This window comes from Phyllobates terribilis, unplaced genomic scaffold (assembly GCF_046119375.1).
Source record: "Phyllobates terribilis strain yellow unplaced genomic scaffold, ASM4611937v1 Scaffold_2__4_contigs__length_985480577, whole genome shotgun sequence".
NCBI classification, from domain to species: domain Eukaryota; kingdom Metazoa; phylum Chordata; class Amphibia; order Anura; family Dendrobatidae; genus Phyllobates; species Phyllobates terribilis.
Genome location: NW_027362762.1, coordinates 826219553 through 826243735, shown reverse-complemented (window position 1 = coordinate 826243735; position 24183 = coordinate 826219553). Strand labels below are relative to the sequence as shown.

Sequence of the window (24183 nt, the reverse complement as noted above, 5' to 3'; positions counted from 1 at the left end):
ACCACTTTTCCAAGGGGCATTAAAACCGTCTTGTGAAGCTACTGCGACCTCCACCACTTTTCCAAGGGGCATTAAAACCGTCTTGTTAAGCTAATGCGACCTCCACCACTTTTCCAAGGGGCATTAAAACCGTCTTGTTAAGCTACTGCGACCTCCACCACTTTTCCAAGGGGCATTAAAACCATCTTGTTAAGCTACTGCGACCTCCACCACTTTTCCAAGTGGCATTAAAACCGTCTTGTTAAACTACTGCGACCTCCACGTCTCTTCCAAGGGGCATTAATACTGTCTTGTTAAGTTACTACGACCTCCACCACTTTTCCAAGGGGCATTAAAACCGTCTTGTTAAGCTACTGCGACCTCCACCACTTTTCCAGGGGGCATTAAAACCATCTTGTTAAGCTACTGCGACCTCCACCACTTTCCCAAGGAGCATTAAAACCGTCTTGTTAAGCTACTGCGACCTCCACCATTTTTCCAAGGGGAATTAAAACCGTCTTGTTAAGCTACTGCGACCTCCACCACTTTTCCAAGGGGCATTAAAACCATCTTGTTAAGCTACTGCGACCTCCACCACTTTCCCAAGGGGCATTAAAACCGTCTTGTTAAGCTACTGCGACCTCCACCACTTTTCCAAGGGGCATTAAAACCGTCTTGTTAAGCTACTGCGACCTCCACCACTTATCCAAGGGGCATTAAAACCGTCTTGTTAAGCTGCTGCGACCTCCACCACTTATCCAAGGGGCATTAAAACTGTCTTGTTAAGGTACTGTGATCTCCACGTCTCTTCCAAGGGGCATTAAAACCATCTTGTTAAACCACTCTGAACTCCCCAGCTCTTCCAATGGCATTAAAACCATCTTGTTAAGCTACTGTGACCTCCACATCTCTTCTAAAGGGCATTAAAACCATCTTGTTAAGCTACTGTGACCTCCACCACTTTTCCAAGGACCATTAAAACTGTCTTGTTAAGCTACTGCGACCTCCACGTCTCTTCCAAGGGGCATTAAACCATCTTGTTAAGCTACTGTTACCTCCACCACTTTTCCAAGGGGCATTAAAACCGTCTTGTTAAGCTACTGCGACCTCCACATCTCTTCCAAGGGGCATTAAAACCGTCTTGTTAAACCACTCTGAACTCCACAGCTCTTCCAAGGGGCATTAAAACCGTCTTGTAAAGCTACTGCGACCTCCACCACTTTTCCAAGGGGCATTAAAACCGTCTTGTTAAGCTACTGCGACCTCCACCACTTTTCCAAGGGTGCATTAAAACCATCTTGTTAAGCTACTGCGACCTCCACCACTTTTCCAAGGGGCATTAAAACCATCTTGTTAAGCTACTGCGACCTCCACCACTTTTCCAAGGGGCATTAAAACTGTCTTGTTAAGCTACTGTGACCTCCACGTCTCTTCCAAGGGGCATTAAAACTGTCTTGTTAAACCACTCTGAACTCCACAGCTCTTCCAAGGGGCATTAAAACAGTCTTGTTAAGCTACTGCGACCTCCACGTCTCTTCCAAGGGGCATTAAAACCATCTTGTTAAGCTACTGCGACCTCCACCACTTTTCCAAGGGGCATTAAAACCATCTTGTTAAGCTACTGCGACCTCCACCACTTTTCCAAGGGGCATTAAAACTGTCTTGTTAAGCTACTGTGACCTCCACGTCTCTTCCAAGGGGCATTAAAACTGTCTTGTTAAACCACTCTGAACTCCACAGCTCTTCCAAGGGGCATTAAAACCGTCTTGTTAAGCTACTGCGACCTCCACCACTTTTCCAAGGGGCATTAAAACCGTCTTTTTAAGCTGTTAAGCTACTGCGACCTCCATGTCTCTTCCAAGGGGCATTAAAACCATCTTGTTAAGCTACTGCGACCTCCACCACTTTTCCAAGGGGCATTAAAACCATCTTGTTAAGCTACTGCGACCTCCACCACTTTTCCAAGGGGCATTAAAACTGTCTTGTTAAGCTACTGTGACCTCCACGTCTCTTCCAAAGGGGCATTAAAACTGTCTTGTTAAACCACTCTGAACTCCACAGCTCTTCCAAGGGGCATTAAAACCGTCGTGTTAAGCTACTGTGACCTCCACGTCTCTTCCAAGGGGCATTAAAACCATCTTGTTAAACCACTCTGAACTCCACAGCTCTTCCAAGGGGCATTAAAACCGTCTTGTTAAGCTACTGCGACCTCCACCACTTTTCCAAGGGGCATTAAAACCATCTTGTTAAGCTACTGCAACCTCCACCACTTTTCCAAGGGGCATTAAAACTGTCTTGTTAAGCTACTGTGACCTCCACGTCTCTTCCAAGGGGCATTAAAACTGTCTTGTTAAACCACTCTGAACTCCACAGCTCTTCCAAGGGGCATTAAAACCGTCTTGTTAAGCTACTGCGACCTCCACCACTTTTCCAAGGGGCATTAAAACCGTCTTTTTAAGCTGTTAAGCTACTGCGACCTCCACGTCTCTTCCAAGGGGCATTAAAACCATCTTGTTAAGCTACTGCGACCTCCACCACTTTTCCAAGGGGCATTAAAACCATCTTGTTAAGCTACTGCGACCTCCACCACTTTTCCAAGGGGCATTAAAACTGTCTTGTTAAGCTACTGTGACCTCCACGTCTCTTCCAAAGGGGCATTAAAACTGTCTTGTTAAACCACTCTGAACTCCACAGCTCTTCCAAGGGGCATTAAAACCGTCGTGTTAAGCTACTGTGACCTCCACGTCTCTTCCAAGGGGCATTAAAACCATCTTGTTAAACCACTCTGAACTCCACAGCTCTTCCAAGGGGCATTAAAACCGTCTTGTTAAGCTACTGCGACCTCCACCACTTTTCCAAGGGGCATTAAAACCGTCTTGTTAAGCTACTGCGACCTCCACGTCTCTTCCAAGGGGCATTAAAACCATTTTGTTAAGCTACTGTGACCTGCACCACTTTTCCAAGGGGCATTAAAACTGTCTTGTTAAGCTACTGTGACCTCCACGTCTCCTCCAAGGGGCATTAAAACCGTCTTGTTAAGCTACTGTGACCTCCACTACTTTTCCAAGGGGCATTAAAACCGTCTTGTTAAGCTACTGCGACCTCCACGTCTCTTCCAATGGGCATTAAAAGCGTCTTGTTAAACCACTCTGAACTCCACAGCTCTTCCAAGGGGCATTAAAACCATCTTGTTAAGCTACTGCGACCTCCACCACTTTTCCAAGGGGCATTAAAACCGTCTTGTTAAGCTACTGTGACCTCCACCACTTTTCCAAGGGGCATTAAAACCGTCTTGTTAAGCTACTGCGACCTCCACCACTTTTCCAAGGGGCATTAAAACCATCTATTTAAGCTACTGCGACCTCCACCACTTTTCCAAGGGGCATTAAAACCGTCTTGTTAAGCTACTGTGACCTCCACGTCTCTTCTAAGGGGCATTAAAACCATCTTGTTAAACCACTCTGAACTCCACATGCTTGCATTCCAAGAAAACAAAGCAGATGCTAACTTCTATCATCATCATCATGTTCCTCACCTTGGCACTCTCAACTCCCCTGATGGAGAAGCCAGGGCCCACCGGAGGGGTCTGGTTCTGTGGTGGGCTCGTCCAATGCTGCCCTAAAGCAAGCCAGGCTAAGAAAAGTGTGGGGGAAGGTCACAGTAGAAATAGGGGCGGCTGGGGACTGTTTATGGACACCCGGCGCCCCCAGGCGGCTGGGGACCGTGTGCGGACACCTGGCCGCGGGGTGGCTGGGGACCGAGTATGGACACCCGGTCGCCCCCTGGCGGCTGGGGAGCGAGTGTGGACACTTGGTCGCCGGGCGGCTGGGGACTGAGTATGGATACCAGGCCGCTGATGCAGCCATGACATGGTGGCCAGCGTCTGCTTCCACGTGCCTAAAAGGCCCAATTTGAAGTGCAAGCAAGCAGTATGGTATTGAAGCCTGGGGGTGGGTGGGTGGCAGGCTGCATACTTGCGCTTGCATTGCAAGGAATGGGGGAGGTACAATTGAACACTGCCCTGGGACAAGGACTTGCACGGAGATAGTTGCAAGTCTGCATCTTCTGATGGCAAGGATCACTTCTGATGGGCACACTTTTAGGCAGTGACCTCGGTGTCAAAGATGCTTCCAGGGGTCTTCCCCATGCTGTTCCCATGTCTTTTCAGCACTGTATGCATGTGTCACACAGCACATGGCCAGATAAGGTTGTAAAATGTTAAAATGACATTTCCAGGTGAATGCATTTGTCACGGTTGAAAGCAATGCAAAAGTGCAAATGCGCATAAAAAATGCTACTTGTGAACATAGCCCAAGGTGTGGAGGAGTATTTTTGTTTTTGGTTATTTATTTTACCTTATACACAAGTCTTTACCCTGGAAAGGATGTTCCTTAACATATTTCACAGGAAAACCGTTTCAGTTTAGTTTTTGAACGTTTTATTGTGAGCCCGTAAAAGTGGCTTAATACCTCTGACCACGTTGTTGACAACAGTGACCTGGGGGTCAGAAATGCTTCCTGCGGCGATCCCCATGCTGTCCCCATGTCATTTGAGCACGGTCACTATCATTTTGGCCACTTTTTAGGCTTTCTACTGACTGCCGGGGGTGCCGCCGCAAAAATGCTCGGGTCTCCCATAGACTAACATTGGGCTCGTTGCTCGGGTCGAGCACCCGAGTATCACGGTAAGCTCGGCCCGAGCTTCGAGCACCCAAGCATTTTAGTGCTCGCTCAACACTAATCATGACAGCTATTCAGCTACGCCACATCAACAGAGCAGCTCTTCCTTTTCCGGTCTGTTCTGACAATGGAACGTGACAGCCAACTTCATGCTGATTGACAGCTGGCTCCCTGCAGTTAGGCAGCTGGAAGCTGGCTGTCAATCATCATGACGATGGCAGTCACACCCTGTCAACGGAGCAGAATGGATGAGAAGCTTCTGCTGTGCTGACAAGACGTCAGCAAAAGACACTGAATCGTTGGCAGGAGTGGTAGGTGACCACTTCATGTTGGCAGAGATCGGTGCCAGGCACAACAGTTAGGAACTATCTTCCTGTTAGTTCTTAGGCACATAGTAAAAAAAAAAAATTCTATAGACCAGTCCTTTATTACCCCTTTAAAAATGATTTAGGCCTCATTAAACAGACAGGTTTTTGTCTCATACAAGAAAAAAATGGACCAATTTTCATCAGTGTTTGGTCAGGGTGTCTGTGTCACGGATCAGACTTGCCACTGCAAGTCGATGGTTCCATGAAAAACTCAGACAGCACACTGATGGCATCCTACATTCATCAACATTGAAATTGCAACACAAAGAAGGAAACATCACGTACATGAAATATGGACATGTGAATGAGCCCTAAATATGTAGGGCAATAATAAATCACATTTGCCTCCACTGCAGGAGTTTGATTCTAGTCTTGCAGTCACTGCTATGTGGCAAACTGGTGACAATATGTGAATATTAATAATACATTTTCTGTTTCAGTTGATCAAATGAAGGCACAATTCTTTACATTTTCTATGTTTTTTTTAATGTTTATTGCTTATGTCAGTGAAATCAATTAAACCTGTGATATAAACTTCTAGAAAAAAAAAACTGGCAAAATATGCTTGAAACATATGTTCCTGCCTGAACATTAACAGAATGTACAGTATATGTAAGTGACTTTGTAAATACATTGCTTATCTAATGATTAGAGCCACATTCACCATTCTAGCACAGCTTGTTGGTTTAATATCTACACATAAGATATGCACCGTATGTTGTATTCAGGGAAGTGTAGTCGTAAAGGGTTTTCCGGCTATATGATATTGATAATTTATAATAAGGATCAATATCAGATCGGTTGGGGTCCGACACCTGGAAATGCTATTGATCAGCTGTTATGACCTCTGGTGGCGGCTGGAACTACTAACCAATGGGGGTAGCGGTTGTGAGCCCCCATTGATCTGATATTGATGACCTATCCAAAAGATTGATATTGATGATCTTATGCCTGGAGAATCCCTTCAGCATCACCCACTGTATTAAAGGCGCTCAGTGGTTTGAGCTGTATCTACAAAAAGTGAACCGTGCACTGCGGTGATTCCATAACCTCTGTACAATACGAATGGCACTGCAGCGCACATGCTCGACTGCTACTCCAAACTCCTTTTCATCGTGACCAAGCAGGTGAGAAGGAACCAGAATCTCAGGACTCTTCCTATAGTGATGACTTAGAGCAGGGATGTCAAACTCACACAGAGGGGCAAAATGAACAATTTGGACAAAGTCACGGGCCAACCAGTATACAGTATAAAGGGCCCCATCCAAAATAATGAGTGCCACATAATCCTCCATACAGTATAACGGGCGCTACATAGTCCTCCATACAGTATAAAGGGTCCCATACAAAATAATGTAAAGAGAGAGAAAGCCACAGGTACAGAGAGCCAGGCACACCCAAATGTTTGTGGTGACCACAACAGGTATTTGATACTGACCTCTCAATGGTGCTTATATGCATTGTCTCTTGTTCATATTTTATATGTTTACTTACTTGCACATTGGGTTGTTAATTGCTAACTCTATGGTCCGTACTATCCTGAACTTAAACCTCAATTGAATCTAACATTACAATCTATAAAATACCTGTTGTTGCATGTTTGGAATGATCCTACCCTTGCATGGGTTTCTTGTGTTTTAAATGTTTTTAATGTTTCTATGTGTGGTTACATTGTCTTTGTCAAACATTGTCAAAATAAAATTGTTATATTTTTGCAATACAAACATTTGGGTGTGCCTGGGTCTCTGTACCTGTGGCGTTCTCTCTCTTTACATTATATGCATTTCACAGGTTGTCTGTAGTATCCCTCCCACACCTAGCTGTGCCTCCTATCTCCTTGTTCTAACCATACAAAATAATGGGCGGCACATAATCCTCCATACAGTATAACGGGCGCCACATACACCTCCATACAGTATTATGGGCACCACATAGTCCTCCATAAAGTATAATGGGCCCGACATAGCTCTCCATACAGTATAATGGGCTCCCATAGTCCTCCATACAGAATAATGGCCCCACATAGGGGTGGTGGCTCTGGTGTCGCGAGACAGATAAAACCACCCTGCAGGCCAGATTTGGCGCACAGGCCAGAGTTTGACATGAGTCTCAGGGGTGGGGCCTCCAGCAATCAAACATTTATCTCATAATCTGTGAATAATTCTCAAGTGGCAATACTTTTTAACCCCTTTACCCACTAGGGTGGTTTGCACGTTAATGATCAGGCCAATTTTTACAATTCTGACCACTGTCACTTTATGAGGTAATTACTCTAGAACGCTTCAACGGATCCCCCTGATTCTGAGATTGTTTTTCCGTGACATATTGTACTTCATAATTGTGGTAAAATTTCTTTGAGATCACTTGCATTTATTTGTGAAAAAAATGGAAATTTGGTGAAAATTTTTAAAATGTTGCAATTTTTAAAATTTGAATTTTTATGCCCTGAAATCAGAGAGATATGTCACACAAAATAGTTAATAAATAACATTTCCCACATGTCTACTTTACATCAGCACAATTTTGGAACCAAAATTTTTTTTTATTAGGGAGCTATAATGGTTAAGAGTTGACCAGCGATTTCTCATTTTTCCAACAAAATTTACAAAACCATTTTTTTAGGGACCACATGACATTTGAAGTCACTTTGAGGGGTTTTTATGACAGAAAATACCCAAAAGTGACACCATTCTAAAAACTGAACCTCAAGGTGCTCAAAACCACATTCAAGAACTTTATTAACCCTTCAGGTGCTTCACAGGAATTTTTGGAATATGAAAGAAAAAAATTAACATTTAACTTTTTTCACAAAAATGGTACTTTAGACCCAATTTTTTTTATTTTTGCAGGGGTAACAGGAAAAAATGTACCCCAAAATTTGTTGTGCAATTTCCCCTGAGCACGCAGATACCCCATATGTGGGGAAAAAACACAGTTTTGGCACACGGCAGGGTTCAGAAGGGAAGGAGCGCCATTTGACTTTTTGAATGAAAAATTTGCTTGAATAATTAGCGGACGCCATGTTGCGTTTTGGGAGCCCCTGATGCGCCTAAACAGTGGAAACCCCCTACAAGTGACACTATTTTGGAAACTAGACCCCTCAGGAAACTTATCTAAATGTGTGTTGAGTACCTTGAACTCCAAGGTGCTTCACAGAAGTTTATAACATTGAGCCGTAAAAATAAAATTTTCACATTTTTCCCACAAAAATGTTTTTCTGCCCCCAATTTTGCATTTCCTTAAGGGTAGCAGGAGAAATTGCACCATGCAGTTTGTTGTGTAATTTCTCCTGAGTAAGCAGATATCCCATATGTGGGGGAAAACCACTGTTCGGAAGGGAAGGAGTGCCATTTGACTTTTTGATTGAAAATTTGCTTGAATAATTAGCGGGCGCCATGTCGCGTTTGGAGAGCCCCTGATGTGCCTAAATAGTGGAAACCCCCCACAAGTGACCCCATTTTGGAAACTACACCCCTCAAGGATTTTATCAAGGGATATAGAGAACATTTTGAACCCAGAGGTACGACACAGAATTTGATAACATTAGGTCATCATATTGAATAACTTGTCATTAGTCTTGAGCGCAAGTGCTCGCTACTTGAGTTTGCATCGGATACTCAGGTATGCACCATGTAGCACACGTGCTCGAGTGTCATGCTCGAGTCCCCGCCTGCATGTTTCACGGTTATTAGACGCCATTGCTCGTGCATGGCAGGCAATCTCCGCAAGGTTTTTTTGGCTGCTAAGCAAATTGAGGAGGAAACTCGAGCATGTCACTTGAGCACCCGCGATACTCAGTGCATACCCGAGCACCCGATGCAAACTCAAGTATCGAGCACTTGCGCTCAACACTAGTTGCTATATAGTCATCTTTTTTTTTTTGCTTTTAAAAAAAATCCCAACCCTAACCCTAGCCCAACCCTAACCCCAACCCCAACCCTAGCCTAACCCCAACCCCAACCCTAACCCTAACTCCTACCGTAAAACTAGCCCAACCCTAACCCCAACCCCAACCCTAACCTTAGCCCAACCCTAACCCCAACCCTAACCCTAGCACAACCCTAACCCTAGAGTTTATTTTTTACGCTGTTCCTCGTGCGATATAAGTGATTAAACAATTTTATTCTTTGGTCGGTGCAATTACAGTGATACCAGATTCATATCAGGTTTTTATGACTGACAGCTGTCACACACTAAAAGATGCATTTTTTTGTAAAATCTAGTTTTTGCATCGCCATATTTTGAGAGCTATAATTTTTCCATATTTTGGCCGACAGAGTCATGTGATGGTTTGTTTTTTGCAGGATGAGTTGACGTTTTTATTGGTGCCATTTTCAGGCACGTGACTTTTTTTATCACTTTCTATTCCAATTTTTGGGAGACAGAATAAACAAAAACCAACAATTCAGGAGTTGTTTTTTTAAATTTTTTTATTCTGCTCCGCGTGTGGTAAAATTGATAAGGCATCTTTATTCTTCGTGTCAGTACGTTTACAGTGTTACCACATTTATATAGTTTTTCTATGTTTTGGCACTTTTACACAATAAAAGCTATTTTATAGAAAAAATTTTTTTTTTGCATCGCTTTATTCTGAGAGCTATAACTTTTTTATTTTTCGGCTGATGGAGCTGTATGGTGTTTGTTTTTTTGCGGGATAAGATGACGTTTTCAGCGGTACCATTTTTATTTATATTCGTCTTTTTGATCATGTGTTATTCCATTTTTTGTTTGGCAGTATGATGATAAAGTATTTTTTTTTGCTTCATTTTTTATTTTTACCATGTTCACTAAAGGGGTTAACTAGTGGGACAGTTTTATAGGTCAGGTCGTTCTGGACGCGGTGATACCAAATATGTGTACTTTTATTGTTTTTTTTTTTTTCATAATAATATTTATTGATGGGTACATTATATTTTTATTTTTAGTGGATTATTTTTTTTTTATATTTTTACCATTTATTTTTTTTTATAACACTTTTTTTACTTTTATTCTTTGTCCCACTATGGGACTTTCACTTTTTTTATTCTGATGACCTGTATAGCATAGGGATGGAGCACCATCCCAGTGCTATACAGGCTGTCAGCGCTGCGCATGACCAAAGTATCTCTCTGCTGTCTGGTGACCCGGATGTTGTCATGACGACATCGGGTTGTCATGGCAACATCCGGGAAGCCTTGGCAGACAGCGTTGGACGCCGGTAGGAGAGGTGAGTATTGTGATCACCTCCCCTTGCCCCCGCAATGCTGCGATCGACTTCAATCGCAGCATTGCGGGGGTTAATGTGCCGGAAGTGGTGCGGGACCGGTCCCTGCACATAGCACCGGATGTCAGCTGTGACAATCTGTGCGGGCGCGATCGCCATGACGTACTATTCCGTACCTGGCTGTTAAGTCCCAGGGCGCAGGTACGCATTAGTACGTCTTGGGCTTTTAAGGAGTTAAAAAAAAAACTATAAAATGTTCATAGCTGAATCCATACGTTTTCTTACGTAGAACATTCCCTTTATAAGTTACATTTTTTGTTAATATTAAAACATATAAGATTTACCTGTCTTTATTTTCAGGTTCATTATTTCCGCAGCAACAGCAGCAACAACAGCAGCAGAAGAGCAAAAACAGGAATAGAGGAACGAGAACCCCCGCAATTATGGCTCCTTTTTGGCTGGAGGCTACAACAAAGCAAACACATCCAGAAATAGCAGAGCATGCAGCAAGTTATAGGAGACACATGTACTCATATTACTCCTATTTTCTACATATCTGCATTTTAATAGTTTGTCATTTTAGTATTTTCTTTCTTTTTGCCTGAAATACCTGGGCCCACCAGCTAACAGGTGAGACCTTTGGGAGAATTTTATCATAAAGGGATATTTTTATATTTTTTTGCTTCTGGCTCTGTTGCATTCATTATAAATGTTGCACTACGTTTAACACATTTGGTGCATCTCTAATTATGTCACTGTCTACTTTTTCTTAAATAGGTTGTCTAATCTTCTTTCTATAAATGCGCACTGCTGAGAGGCACGGTATGGGGGGAGCACCCCAAAACACCAGAATTGTGTTTTTTCCGCCACCGCAACAATGCAAAAAAATGTAATAACAGGCAATCAAAACATCGTATCAACCCCAAAATTATATCAGTAAAAACATCGGCTCAAAGCACAAAAAATGCCATCAAACAGCTCCATATCCTGAAAATTAAAAATGTTATGGATCTTAAAAAATGGTGTCACCAACACGCCATACATCACAATTGTGGGAGCTGATTAGTGTCCACGGCAGCCAGATTGACAAGGCAGTCTCCATGTCTGCCTTGTCAATCTCCTATGTAGCCTTTCCTGTGGTTGGGCTTCATAGGAGATTGTCGATTTTACAATAAACTGCGACTTTATGGTACTCCACAGGCAATCTAGCGATCAAAGGTTTAAGTCCCCTAAGGGGACTAATTGAATATGTATAAAGCATAACAAAATATTTTATAAAAAAGTTTAAATCAACCACTAATCTAATGAATTTGCTAAATATAAACAATTAACATATTTGGTATTACCATTTGCGTAAATGCTTGAACAAATAAAATGTAAAAATATTTATAGCATATGGTCAACGCAGAAACGGTAAAAGAAATTGAAATGCAAATATTGGCATTTTTTTTGGTTTTCACAATTCCTGAAATAAATGTAATGAAGAGCGATCAAAATGTTGCATGTACGCCACAATGCAATAAATAAAAATGTCAGCTCAATGCGCAAAAAACCACATGCCTATTAGTGATGAGCGAGTATGCTCGTTTAACCCTTTCGTCGAGCACGCTCGGGTGCTTTCCGAGTATCTTCGGCGTGCTCGTATAGTAAGTTCGAGTCCCTGCGTCTGCATGATTTATGGCTGTTAGTCAGCCTCAACACATGCAGAGATTGCCTGTTTGTTAGGGAATCCTCACGTGTTGAGGCTGACTAACAGTCATAAATCATGCAGACGCAGGTACTCAAACTTAACCCTTTCGCAACCCTGGGATTTTCCGTTTTTGCATTTTCGTTTTTTGCTCCCCTTGTTCCCAGAGCCATAGCGTTTTTATTTTTTGGTCAATATGGCCGTGTGAGGGCTTATTTTTTGCGGGACAAGTTGTACTTTTGAACAACATTACTGGTTTTACCATATCATGTACGGGAAAAAAGGAAAAAAATTCCAAGTGCGGTGAAATTGCAAAAAAAGTGCAATACCAGAGATGTTTTTTTTTTTTTTTTACCACGTTCACTGAATGCTAAAACTGACCAGCCATTATTAATCTCCAGGTCATTACGAGTTCGTAGACACCAAACATGTGTAGGTTCTTTTTTATTTAAGTGGTAAAAAAAATTCCGCAGTTTGCTAAAAAAAAAAAAAATGGCACCATTTTCCAAGACCCATAGTGTCTCCATTTTTCGGGATCTGGGGCCGGGTGAGGGCTTATTTTTTGCTCGCCGAGCTGACGTTTTTATTTATACCATTTGGGGTAGATCCGATGTTTTGATCGCCCGTTATTGCATTTTATTGCAATTTTTCGGCGACCAAAAAACGTAATTCTGGCATTTAGAAATTTTTTCTCGTTACGCCGTTTACCGATCGGATTAATTCTTTTTTTATATTGATAGATCTGGCGATTCTGAACACGGCGATACCAAATATGTGTATGTGTTTTTTTATTATTATTATTTTATTTTGAATGGGGCGAAAGGGGGGTGATTTAAACTTTTATATTTTTTTAATTGTTTTAATACTTTTAAAACCATTTTTTTCTCACTTTTTGCTTGCTTCTATATTCTCCATAGGAGACTAGAAGCAGCACTTGTCTGATCGCCTCTGCTACGTAGAGGTGATCAGCAGATCACCTCTATGTAGCAGTAATGCTCCTGTGCTATGAGCGCCGACCACTAGGTGGCGCTCATAACAATCAGCTCATGACAACCCCTGTAGTCTGCTGCAGAACCAGGGTTGTCATGCCCACCCATCAGTGACCCGCGATCACGTGATGGGGTCACCGATGGGTGGGGTAAGTGACCCGCTTCCGGTGCGGCGATGTTAAATTGACAGCGTCATTTAACATGTTAACAGCCGCGGGTGGATCGCGATTCCATCCGTGGCTGTTGCGGGCACATGTCAGCTGTAATAATCAGCGCCGGAGCCTTCACTGAACCGGGGGTTACAGCCTGGTGCGTACTAATACGTCCCAGGCTGTAAAGGGGTTTAATATAAGAGCACGCTGAAGATACTCGGAAAGCACCCAAGCTTGCTCGGCGAAAGGGTTAAACGAGCATGCTCGCTCATCACTAATGCCTATAGAAAGGTTAAGGGTCGGAGAAAATGGAAACACAAACCAATTTTATTTTTTACAAAGTTCTGAAATTTTTTTAGCCATTAAAATATGAAAAATCCTTTATAAGTTTTATATCACCATAATTGTACTGACCTGAAGAATCATATAGAAATGTCATAAAACATTTTATAGTAAAATTAAGGGTGATATTCAAAACCACAGCAAAACAAGTTCTCATCCCTCATGCAGTTATGTCGATGGAAAATTAAAAAAGTTATGGCTCCTGGAAGAAGGGGAGGTACTATTGACTTATTAAATAATTGAAACAATGGTTTTACATTTTTTAATGGCTTAATGTTTTATGCCACCTCCTTGCTGAAGTGAAAATTGGGCAATAGAGTCAAGAGGGGAGGGGGGCGGTGGCCCACCAGTGTCCATCGCTGATTTTGGATGTAAACTATGGATGAAATAAGAGCCACTGGTTCAGTTCTCCACCACTTAAGGCCTCAATACACATTGGACTAAAGTCACCAATATCAGCGATATCATCCAACAGTCTAATTTACATGGGAAAGAAGGATCTATTGGATTTTCAACTTCCAATCCTTTTTTGCTCTGGGGGATAAGCAGCTGCTGCAGGAGTCTGGCGGCGACTTTCTCAAAGAGAACACAGGAATGCTCAGATTTCGGTTTAATATATACTGAAGCAGTTCTCCTATGTGGCAAGGTGGGATTTTAGGTGTCTCACAAATTGGAGGCCGTTTTTGACTTCTTCTTCTTCTGCACCACCTATAGCTAAACCACTCTTCTATTCTTTGGCATGTTCAAAGCGAAAGAGGCACATGTTGCAATCATTCTGTCACTAGCTTGCCAAAACTCTAATCTCTGTTCCTACATGTGTGCATTGGCACTGGAGGAGCCCAGCACCACGTTCACAGTGTCAGGGCGGGTTTCACACAGAGTGGGTGTGGGCACACTCTAATTTTTGGCTCCTGCCAGTCTATGGAACTGCTGAGTACAGCACTTTGCTATTTTCGGCAGTCCTATAGAGAAGCAATAAATCGAAAGTGAAGTTTATGCACCTCTGCTCAATTTAAGACGTGCTATAAAGTCCCATTCATAGGGTTCCCAAACCCCAATTTCAGGATCGCTTAGGGGCCCAGTTGATGAACCTACATTGATCTACAGGTTTCCCCAATCTTATTGATAACTTGTTTTTTTGGAATAACCATTTCTACAAAGCAAAATGTAGTCATTTTTCAGGTGTAGAACTTTGTATTTGAGACACAGTAGGAGAATGATATTCTAAGAAAAAGGATAGTAAAGCTGCACATGAGGAGGTGGAAGATGTGAATATGAACAGTAGAAAACTTGCTTACTCAGTAGACACATTCCATGCTTGGGGTCACATGGGCCACCACTACAATCACAGATGATTGAACAGTTGAATCCAAAATATCCATGAGGACATGTTTCATTGCAACTGCAGACAACAGGAATTAAAAAAATGTCTTTAAATAACATTCTGTATAATTTCTTAGTATAATAGCGCAAACAATATACATGTAGATGGGTGCGCACATTGATCGGTGTGTGTAGAAAATACGATTTAATTTGATATTTTGTGCACCACTCCGGCGCTTTTTCTTATTGCACTGCCGGAGTGAAATCACTAATGTACAGGTGCATCTCACTAAATTAGAATATCATCAAAAAGTGAATTTATTTCAGTTCTTCAATACAAAAAGTGAAACTCATATATTATATAGAGTCATTCCAATGACTACCTCTTGAAGCCCATCAAGAGAATGCCAAGAGTGTGCAAAGCAGTCATCAAAGCAAAAGGTGGCTACTTTGAAGAACCTAGAATATAAGACATATTTTCAGTTGTTTCACACTTTTTTGTGAAGTATATAATCCCACATGTGTTAATTCATAGTTTTGATGCCTTCTGTGTGAATGTCATGAAAATACAGAAAAATCTTTAAATGAGAAGGTGTGTCCAAAATTTTGGTCTGTACTGTACTTACCAGCTGCTGACTTCTTCTGTTCTCGCCGCCACCGCTCTGGTCTGTCTTCTGCAGGTTGTGACCTGCCGGATTGCTCCATTGTTGCTGGGCGAGACGGAAGTCACTTCTCAATGTAAGTCTATGAGAGCCAGAACGAAACTCCCAAAGACTTACATCTAGAATTTGTGACAGTTACCTCTGACTTCAGGAGATGGGGTCACAAGATATTGGAAAGGGACCGGAGCGGTACCGGGTAGAACAGAAGACGACTATGTATTCTTCAAGGAAAAGAGAACAGACAATATGGTCTCTGGGGGTGAAATAACAAAATAAAAATCCAGAGTTGCGCTTTAAGCAACCAACAGAACTCATGGCATGTGACAATGCTGGATAGAAGGTTTATCACGTGTATGGCTTTGTGAGAGATTTCTGACAAAGACAAAGAAAAAAATACCAATGTGTGCCAAGACATGGTAGAATATTCATGCACTTGCCACTCGCAAACAGCACCACCCAGATACATTTTGAGATTATTTAGGTGATTACTAAACACTTTGACTGGAGAGAACCATGGGATGCACGGTGCCATATAATGTAATTAAACTGCATCAAATGAACTGGACTGGGGTGCCAAGAGCCCACCAGTAGCATTCAGTCTGGGAGCCCAATTTTTAGCTACATACAAATATTACATTACCTTTGTACTTATATTTCTATACAGGGTCGGACTGGGCTGGCGGGATACCGGGAATTTTCCAGGTGGGCCTCGCCCGCTGCTGCAGAGGAGAGGGGGATGAAGAGAACAAAAAACAAATCCTGCGGTTTTAAGGGGCACGGGCCCTTTAAAAGCGCAGGCACAGTGTATGCAGGGACGCATGCACGCGGCGTTCATTTCTTGAACCACCACGGCGCACGTCCCAGTGAAGCAGCTGAAGCTGCGCATCTCCCTCTGCTGGGGTATGACGTCATCGTCATGCGCCTGCTGTGAAGGAGGCGCGCAACTCAGCCGCCGGAGAAGGAGGACACTGCACGGGAGCGGGAAGGTAAGAGGTGTGTGTGCGTGTGTGTATGCGTGCACGCGTGCGTGTGTGTGTGATGGTCTGGGTCCCTGGCTGGACACACAAGGGGGGGATAGCCCAGCTGGACAGACACACAAGGGGGTAGCCTGGCTGGACACACAAGGGGGGAACCCTGGATGGACACACAAGGGGGGCCCAGCTGGACACACAAGGGGGTAGCCTGGCTGGACACACAAGAGGGTAGCCGACTGGACACAAAAGGGGGGGTACCCAGGCTGGAAACACAAGGGGGAACCCTGGCTGGACACACAAGGGGGGCCCAGCTGGACACACAAGGGGGAGCCGACTGGACAAACAAGGGGGGGCCCTGGCTGTACACACAAGGGGGAACCCTGGCTGGACACACAAGGGGGAACCCGGCTGGACACACAAGGGGGGGCCCAGCTGGACATACAAGGAGGGGCCCAGCTGGACACACAAGGGGGGCCCAGCTGGACACACAAGGGGGGCCCAGCTGGACAGACACACAAGGGGGTAGCCTGGCTGGAAACACAAGGGGGGGTCCTGGCTGGACACAAAAGTGGGGGCCCTGGCTGGACACACAAGGGGGGGCCCTGGCTGGACACACAAGGGGGGGGCCTGGCTGGACACATAAGGGGGGGCCTGGCTGGACACACAAGGGGGGAGGGCCTGGCTGGACACACAAGAGGGGGGCCTGGCTGGACACACAAGGGGGGGCCCTGGCTGGACACACAAGGGGGGGGCCCTGGCTGGACACACAAGGGGGAACCCTGGCTGGACCCAGGCAAAGGGGGGGGCAGGATGGGTATATGGGGGGGCAGGCCGGATACATAGATGCCAGGATGGATATATGGGGGGGCAGACTGGACACATTGAGGCCAGGATGGATATATGGGGGGCAGGCTGGACACATGGAGGTCAGGATGGATATATGGGGGGGCATGCTGGATACATGGAGGCCAGGATGGATATATGGGGGGTCAGGCTGGACACATGGAGGCCAGGATGGATCTATGGGGGGCAGGCTGGGATGGAGGCAAGGATGGATATGTGGAGGGGCAGGCTGGCAACATGGGGGGCTAGGATGGGTATATGGGAGGGGGCAGGCTCGATACACGTGTGCTAGGATAAATATATGGAGGGGTCACACTGGACAAATGGGGGCCAGAAGGGATATATGCAGGGGGGTGTCAGGATGGATATATGCAGGGGAGGGGGGCAAGATAGATATATGGGGAGGGAGGGCAGTCTCGATACATGTGGGCTAGGATAAATATATGGAGAGGCCACCCTGGACATATGGGGGCCAGAGGGGACATATGGGGGTGCCTGGCTGGACAAGGGACTTAATTACTGTTTGGGGGCCAGATTGAGGAACATACTTTATTAATTTATGGTGGCCAGTGGGGAACATTATTACTTTAGATTCCAATTATTATTATTACATTATTACTTCTGTAATATAATTTACTTTTTAGGAAATTGTTTTCCATGGGATGGGACAAAAGAGGGGTCCTGTTACTGTGCTGGACGGCACTATGTTGCTTTTTTTATTTAACTAGTGTAGTGTAGAAGTCGGGGGGAAAAGTGGGAATATTCTCTAGAAGAGATCAGTTATTGATAACTGTGTGTTATTTTCTGCAGAGACGATTCCTGGCTGGAAGAAGTGATGGCTGTCTGTGCCAGATGAAGAAGAAAAGCGAAGATGAAGGACTTCACCTAGAGACGTCACTGGTGAGTCAGTGTATTACATGTACACTTACACTACACACGTGGTCAAAATTGTTGGTACCCCTTGTTTAATGAAAGAAAAATCCACAATGGTCACAGAAATCACTTGAATCTGATAAATTAAAAATCTTTGAAAATGAACAAATGAAAGTCAGACATTGCTTTTCTGCTTCCACAGAATTAAAAAAAAATTTAACTCATGAAATAGGCCTGGACAGAAATGATGGTTCTCTTCTTAATTTAATAATTTGTTGAACAACCTTTTGAGGCGATCACTGCAATCAAACGATTCCTGTAACTGTCAACGAGACTTCTGCACCTCTCGACAGGTATTTTGGCCCACTCCTCATGAGCAAACTGCTCCAGTTGTCTCGTGTTGAAGGTTGCCTTTTCCAGACGGCATGTTTCAGCTCTTTTCAAGGATGCTCAATAGGATTTAGGTCAGGGCTCATAGAAGGCCACTTCAGAATAGTCCAATGTTTTCCTCTTAGCCATTCTTGGGTCATTATCCTGTTGCAAGACCCATGACCTGCGACTGAGACCAAGCTTTCTGACACTGGGCAGCACATTTCTCTCTAGAATCCCTTGATAGTCTTGAGATTTCATTGTACCCTGCGCAGATTCAAGACACCTTGTGCCAGATGCAACAGAGCAGCCCCAGAACATAACAGCCTCCCCCATGTTTCACAGCAGGGACAGTGTTCTTTTCTTGATATGCTTCATTTTTCCGTCTGTGAACATAGAGCTGATGTGCCTTGCCAAAAATTTCCATTTTTGTCTCATCTGTCCATAGTACATTCTCCCAGAAGCTTTGTGGCTTGTCAACATGTAGTTTGGCAAATTCCAGTCTGGCTTTTTTTTTTTTTTCAACAATGGTGTTCTCCTTGGTCGTCTCCCATGAAGTCCACTTTGGATCAAACAACGATGGATAGTACGATCTGACACTGATGTTCCTTGAGCTTGAAGTTCACCTTTAATCTCTTTAGAAGTTATCCTGGGCTCTTTTGTTACCATTCATATTATCCTTCTCTTTGATTTGTCATCAATTTTCGTCCTGCGGCCACGTCCAGGGAGTTTGGCTACAGTCCCATGGATCTTAAATTTCTGAATAATATGCACCTGTAGTCACAGGAACATCAAGCTGCTTGGAGATGGTCTTATAACCTTTACCTTTAATATGCTTTTCTATAATTTTCTTTCTAATCTCCTGAGACAACTCTTTCCTCTGCTTCCTCTGGTCCATGTTGAGTGTGGTACACACCATGTCACCAAACAACACAGTGAGTATCTGTAGCCCTATATACAGGCCACTGACTGATTACAAGATTGTAGACACCTGTGATGCTAATTAGTGGACACAACTTGATTTAACATGTCCCTTTTCTCACATTATTTTCAGGGGTACCATAATTTCTTTCCAGGCCTATTTCATGAGTTTAATTTTTTTTTTAATTCTGTGGAAGCAGGGCTGAAAAGCAATGTCTGACTTTCATTTGTTCATTTTCATAGATTTTTAATTTATTATTACTTTTGTGAGATTCTAGTTATTTCTGTGACCATTGTGGGTTTTTCTTTCATTAAATGAGGGGTACCAACAATTTTGACCACGTGTTTATATAGTATATACAGAGCTCCTGTGTATGTCACTGGTGATCACTGTATTACGTATACACTATATACAGAGTTTCTGTGTATAATGTCACTGGTGACCACTGTATTACCTGTACACTATATACAGAGCTGCTGTTTATAATGTCACTGGTGATCACTGTGTTACCTGTACACTGACACTATATACAGAGCTCCTGTGTATAATGTCGCTGGTGGTAATAACAGTGTTGTTAGTATTGTGGTTTGTATTCAGGATCAGTATTGTAGTATTTGGTCACTTTGGGGTGGTAATATGTGGTCTGGTCATGGTGTGGCCGTATTTGTTCCTTGTATGTGGTATTATTCGGTCACTATGTGGTGGTAATATGTGATCTAGTCATGGTGTGGCGATATTTGTCCCTTTTGTATGTGGTATTATTGGTGTTGATACAGTGAACTGTGTTGTGTATGGCGGTCATTTTGTTCTTGCTGATATTAACTAGGAAAAGATTTTTTTCCATTAGGCCACAGCCCCACCATTAGTATTTGGTTAGTATTTTTTCTCAGGAGTCGCTGCCAAAACAAGGAGTGGGTGATAAATGCAGAATTGGTGACTTGTTTCTATTATACCTTTTCTCTGATTGTTCCTCACCTGGTTTTGGCTCCCACTCCTGAGAAAAAATACTGTCCGGATACTGACCAAATACTGATAGTGGGGCCGTGGCCTTAGAGATTAAATACTTGGACCAGAGCGGCAGAGATGCACTTACAGGGGTTCTCCGGTGAAAACAAGTAATCACCTCTCCACAGGATCAGTGATAATATTGATTGGTGGGGGTCTGACTGCTGGGACACAATAGGCAGAATGTGGAGCTTTTCTCCCCATTAGACTGGAGCGGCATGTCAGATGCGACCACTGATCCATTCATTCCCTCAGTGGCTGTGAATGCTGCTCTTTTTTGGAAGCCCCCCAAGAGAATGAATAGAGCTGCGGGTAGACGTCCCAGCCAGGGGTGGATTAAGAGTAGCAAGGGCCCTGGGCAGTTTAGAGGGCGCGGGTCCCCCCCCCCACACACACACACTTGATTTATCACGTGACATGTCACATGATCCCCTGTGATAGATCATGTGATAGTTCACGTGAAATTAATTTGACACAATATTAATTATAATAATTTTCTTCAGACTGTGTGCCCACTATGCGTTTTTTAAGCGTTTCCGCAGCGGCAATTCCGCTGCAGAAACGCTTAAAAAACGCTTGGTAGAAGGTCTGCCATGTTCCCCAATGATAACCTGCATGTGCTGTGTACATGCTGCGGAAATTTCCGCTGCGGATTATCATTGCGGAAAAATCCGCAGCATTACCAATTATTTTGCGGAAGCGCGGCGTTTTCGCCGCCATTGACTTGCATTAGAACGCATGGAATCCGCATCCCTGCATCTGTAGATGCGGAATCCATGCGTTTCAATGTGCGGATGGTACCCGGGTGTGGAGGACAGGAGACTCTCCTCCGGACCCGGGTACCATAGAACCTGTAAAAAAAGAATAAAATAAAAAATAAATATTATACTTACCTTCAGATGGCCCCCGGTGTCTTTATCCGATGTGTTCTGGCTTGCCGGCAGCTCGCGATGGTCTGAAAAGGACCTGCCGTGACGTCATTTAGTCATGTGACGGGTCACGCGACCGCTGATGTCGGCAGGCCATCAGAAGGTAAGTATATATTTTTTATTTTTTACCATTCTTTTACGGTCACACTATATAAATCCATGCAGGTTGCATGGATTTATATAGTGTGACCAAGTTGTCAAGAACTTTCCAAGTGATGCTAAAATCGCTTGGAAAGCGCTTGTCAACCCGCATGCGGAAATGCAAGTGAAGAACGCTTCACATCTGCATGTCCCTGGCAGGAAAAAGCATGTACAACCCGCATGTAAAATCCGCATGTACAATCCGCATGTAAAATCCGCATGCGTTTTTTCTGCCAGGGAGATGCAGAAACGGTCAAAAAAAATCCGGAACATTTCTGTATCGTGGGCACATAGCCTTACATTAATTGTATGACTCAATATTGAGCACACGTAGCCATCTATACACAGCGGGAGGCTGCACGGTGCCATCTATACACAGCGGGAGGCCGCACGGTGCCATCTATACACAGCGGGAGGCCGCATGTAGCCATCTATACACATCGGGAGGCCGCACGTAGCCATCTATACACAGCGGGAGGCCGCACGGCGCCATCTATACACAGCGGGAGGCCGCACGGCGCCATCTATACACAGCTGGAGGCCGCACGGCGCCCCCCCCAGAGACAGCAGGAGGCTGCACGGCGCCATCTATACTCAGCAGGAGGCCGCACGTAGCCATCTATACACAGCAGGAGGCCGCACAGCGCCATCTATACACAGCAGGAGGCCGCACGGCACCATCTATACACAGCAGGAGGCCGCACGGCGCCATCTATACACATCAGGAGGCCGCACGGCACCATCTATACACAGCAGGAGGCCACATGGCGCCATCTACAAACAGCAGGAGGTCGCACGGCGCCATCTACACACAGCAGGAGGCCGCACGGTGCCATCTATACACAGCAGGAGGCCGCACGGCGCCATCTATACACAGCGGGAGGCCGCACGGCTCCATCTATACACAGCGGGAGGCCGCACGGCACCATCTATACACAGCAGGAGGCCGCACGGCGCCATCTACACACAGCAGGAGGCCACACGGCGCCATCTACACACAGCAGGAGGCCGCACTGCACCATCTATACACAGCAGGGGGCCGCACGGCACCATCTATACACAGCAGGAGGCCGCACGGCGCCATCTATACACAGCAGGGGGCCGCACGGTGCCATCTATACACAGCAGAGGGCCGCACGGCGCCATCTATACACAGCAGGGGGCCACACGGCGCCATCTATACACAGCGGGAGGCCGCACAGAGCCATCAATATACAGCGGGAGGCCGCACGGCGCCATCTATACATAGTGGGAGGCCGCATGGCGCCCCCCCCAGAGACAGCAGGAGGCCGCACGGCACCAACTATACTCAGCAGGAGGCCGCACGCAGTCACGCACACACACAAACATATACAGACATATACATACACGCATAAATACATTTGAAACACAAAATACATATAAACAGACATCACACAATGATATCTGCCTGCACACACACACACACACACACACATACACATACACACACAGACTCACCATCCCCCGGCTCCATTCCTCCTGCCTGCTCTGACTTCTCCGTTGCAGCAGTGCAGGACGGGCGCGCACTGCGTGACGTCACAGCTAGGAGACACGGCCGCGCACAGGGCCGTGTCTCCTAGCAGTGACACGGCCGGGCCAGCACAGGGAAGTTAACTGTTGCAGTGCTGGCCCGGCCGATGAAGAAGTAGCGGCGGCCGCTGCTGGGGGAGCGGTCCGGGGCCCCCCTCCTGCCACTGCTACTGGTATGTGCCGCCGTGGCCCGCACATATAATGAGGGCAATCCGGCATTAGACACCCCGCCCGGAGCCGCGGGCCCCCTGCAGGCTCGGGGCCCCAGGCGGTAGCCCGGATTGCCCTCATTATAATCCGCCTATGGTCCCAGCTGTCGCTGCATTTTAAAATGGGGATAAGTGTCCTGTCAGGGATGAAACTTCCCCATTCTTCCGATAGGTGCGTTTTCCAATGTTCGGACCCAAACGATCAATAAGTGATCACCTATCCTGTAGAGCCCATGGATCGGTGATAACTTGTTTTAACCAAAGAACCCCTTTAATTAATGCAAACTACCGTAATTGTACATCCCAGTTAGTGTCGCACAGTAGATGTGCAGGAGCCGCCAGTCAATGCTCCACTATAACAGGGATAGCGGATAACAGATATTTGCATATGGCTGTAGGTGGGCCCCTAGGGTCAGTTCTCCCTGTGGGCCCCAGACACCTCAGTCCGACCCTGTTTCTATATTATAATAATAAGCTGCATAGTTTGTTAAATGGATGATGAGATGCTGCCTTTGTCTGTACATAGCCAATCAAGTGTATAGTTCAAATTCTGCTCATAGTGGGGTGGGGGGCTCACTCCTGCACAAAAGCCCACCAAAGGATTCACATGTTCTAATGTGGGCTGAGTAGAGCCTGTGCAAAGATGGTTCATACAGTGCCTAGTAAATGCCAAACATTATGCAAACTACACTGGACATACTGCCATACTGTACCCACACACTATCATAAAAAAAAAAATAGGGGCGAAGCACCTATAATATTAAATGAATGTACAGGTGCACAAATTTGCTGTGGCCAATATACAAACATCTGTACAAACATATACATACACTACACGTCAACACGCTGAGATTAATGAATACATGATTTCCTCTTAATGAATTTAGCACATCTGTGCTCAGATACATAGTGCTTTATAAGTGCAGACGGTGCTCCTCCCTCCAGTCTTGACCGAACGCTCCTACAATAATTGGGAGAGCAAT

The 24183-nt window shown here is 44.9% G+C and overlaps 1 protein-coding gene across 2 annotated transcripts in view; it reads right to left on the bottom strand.

The window, feature by feature from the left end:
• SCARF1 (scavenger receptor class F member 1) overlaps positions 1-24183 on the bottom strand; it is a 103594-nt gene that overhangs the window by 28498 nt on the left and 50913 nt on the right. Inside the window, exons 7-8 of one of the 2 annotated variants that reach the window (XM_073670759.1) lie at positions 14698-14801; positions 10574-10694 (exon numbers count right to left, since the gene is read on the bottom strand). The exons of the other annotated variant lie outside the window; for it this stretch is intronic. Coding sequence (XP_073526860.1) covers positions 10574-10694; positions 14698-14801 — 225 coding nt within the window. The remainder of the gene's footprint in view (positions 1-10573; positions 10695-14697; positions 14802-24183) is intronic. 2 annotated transcript variants of the gene reach the window in all.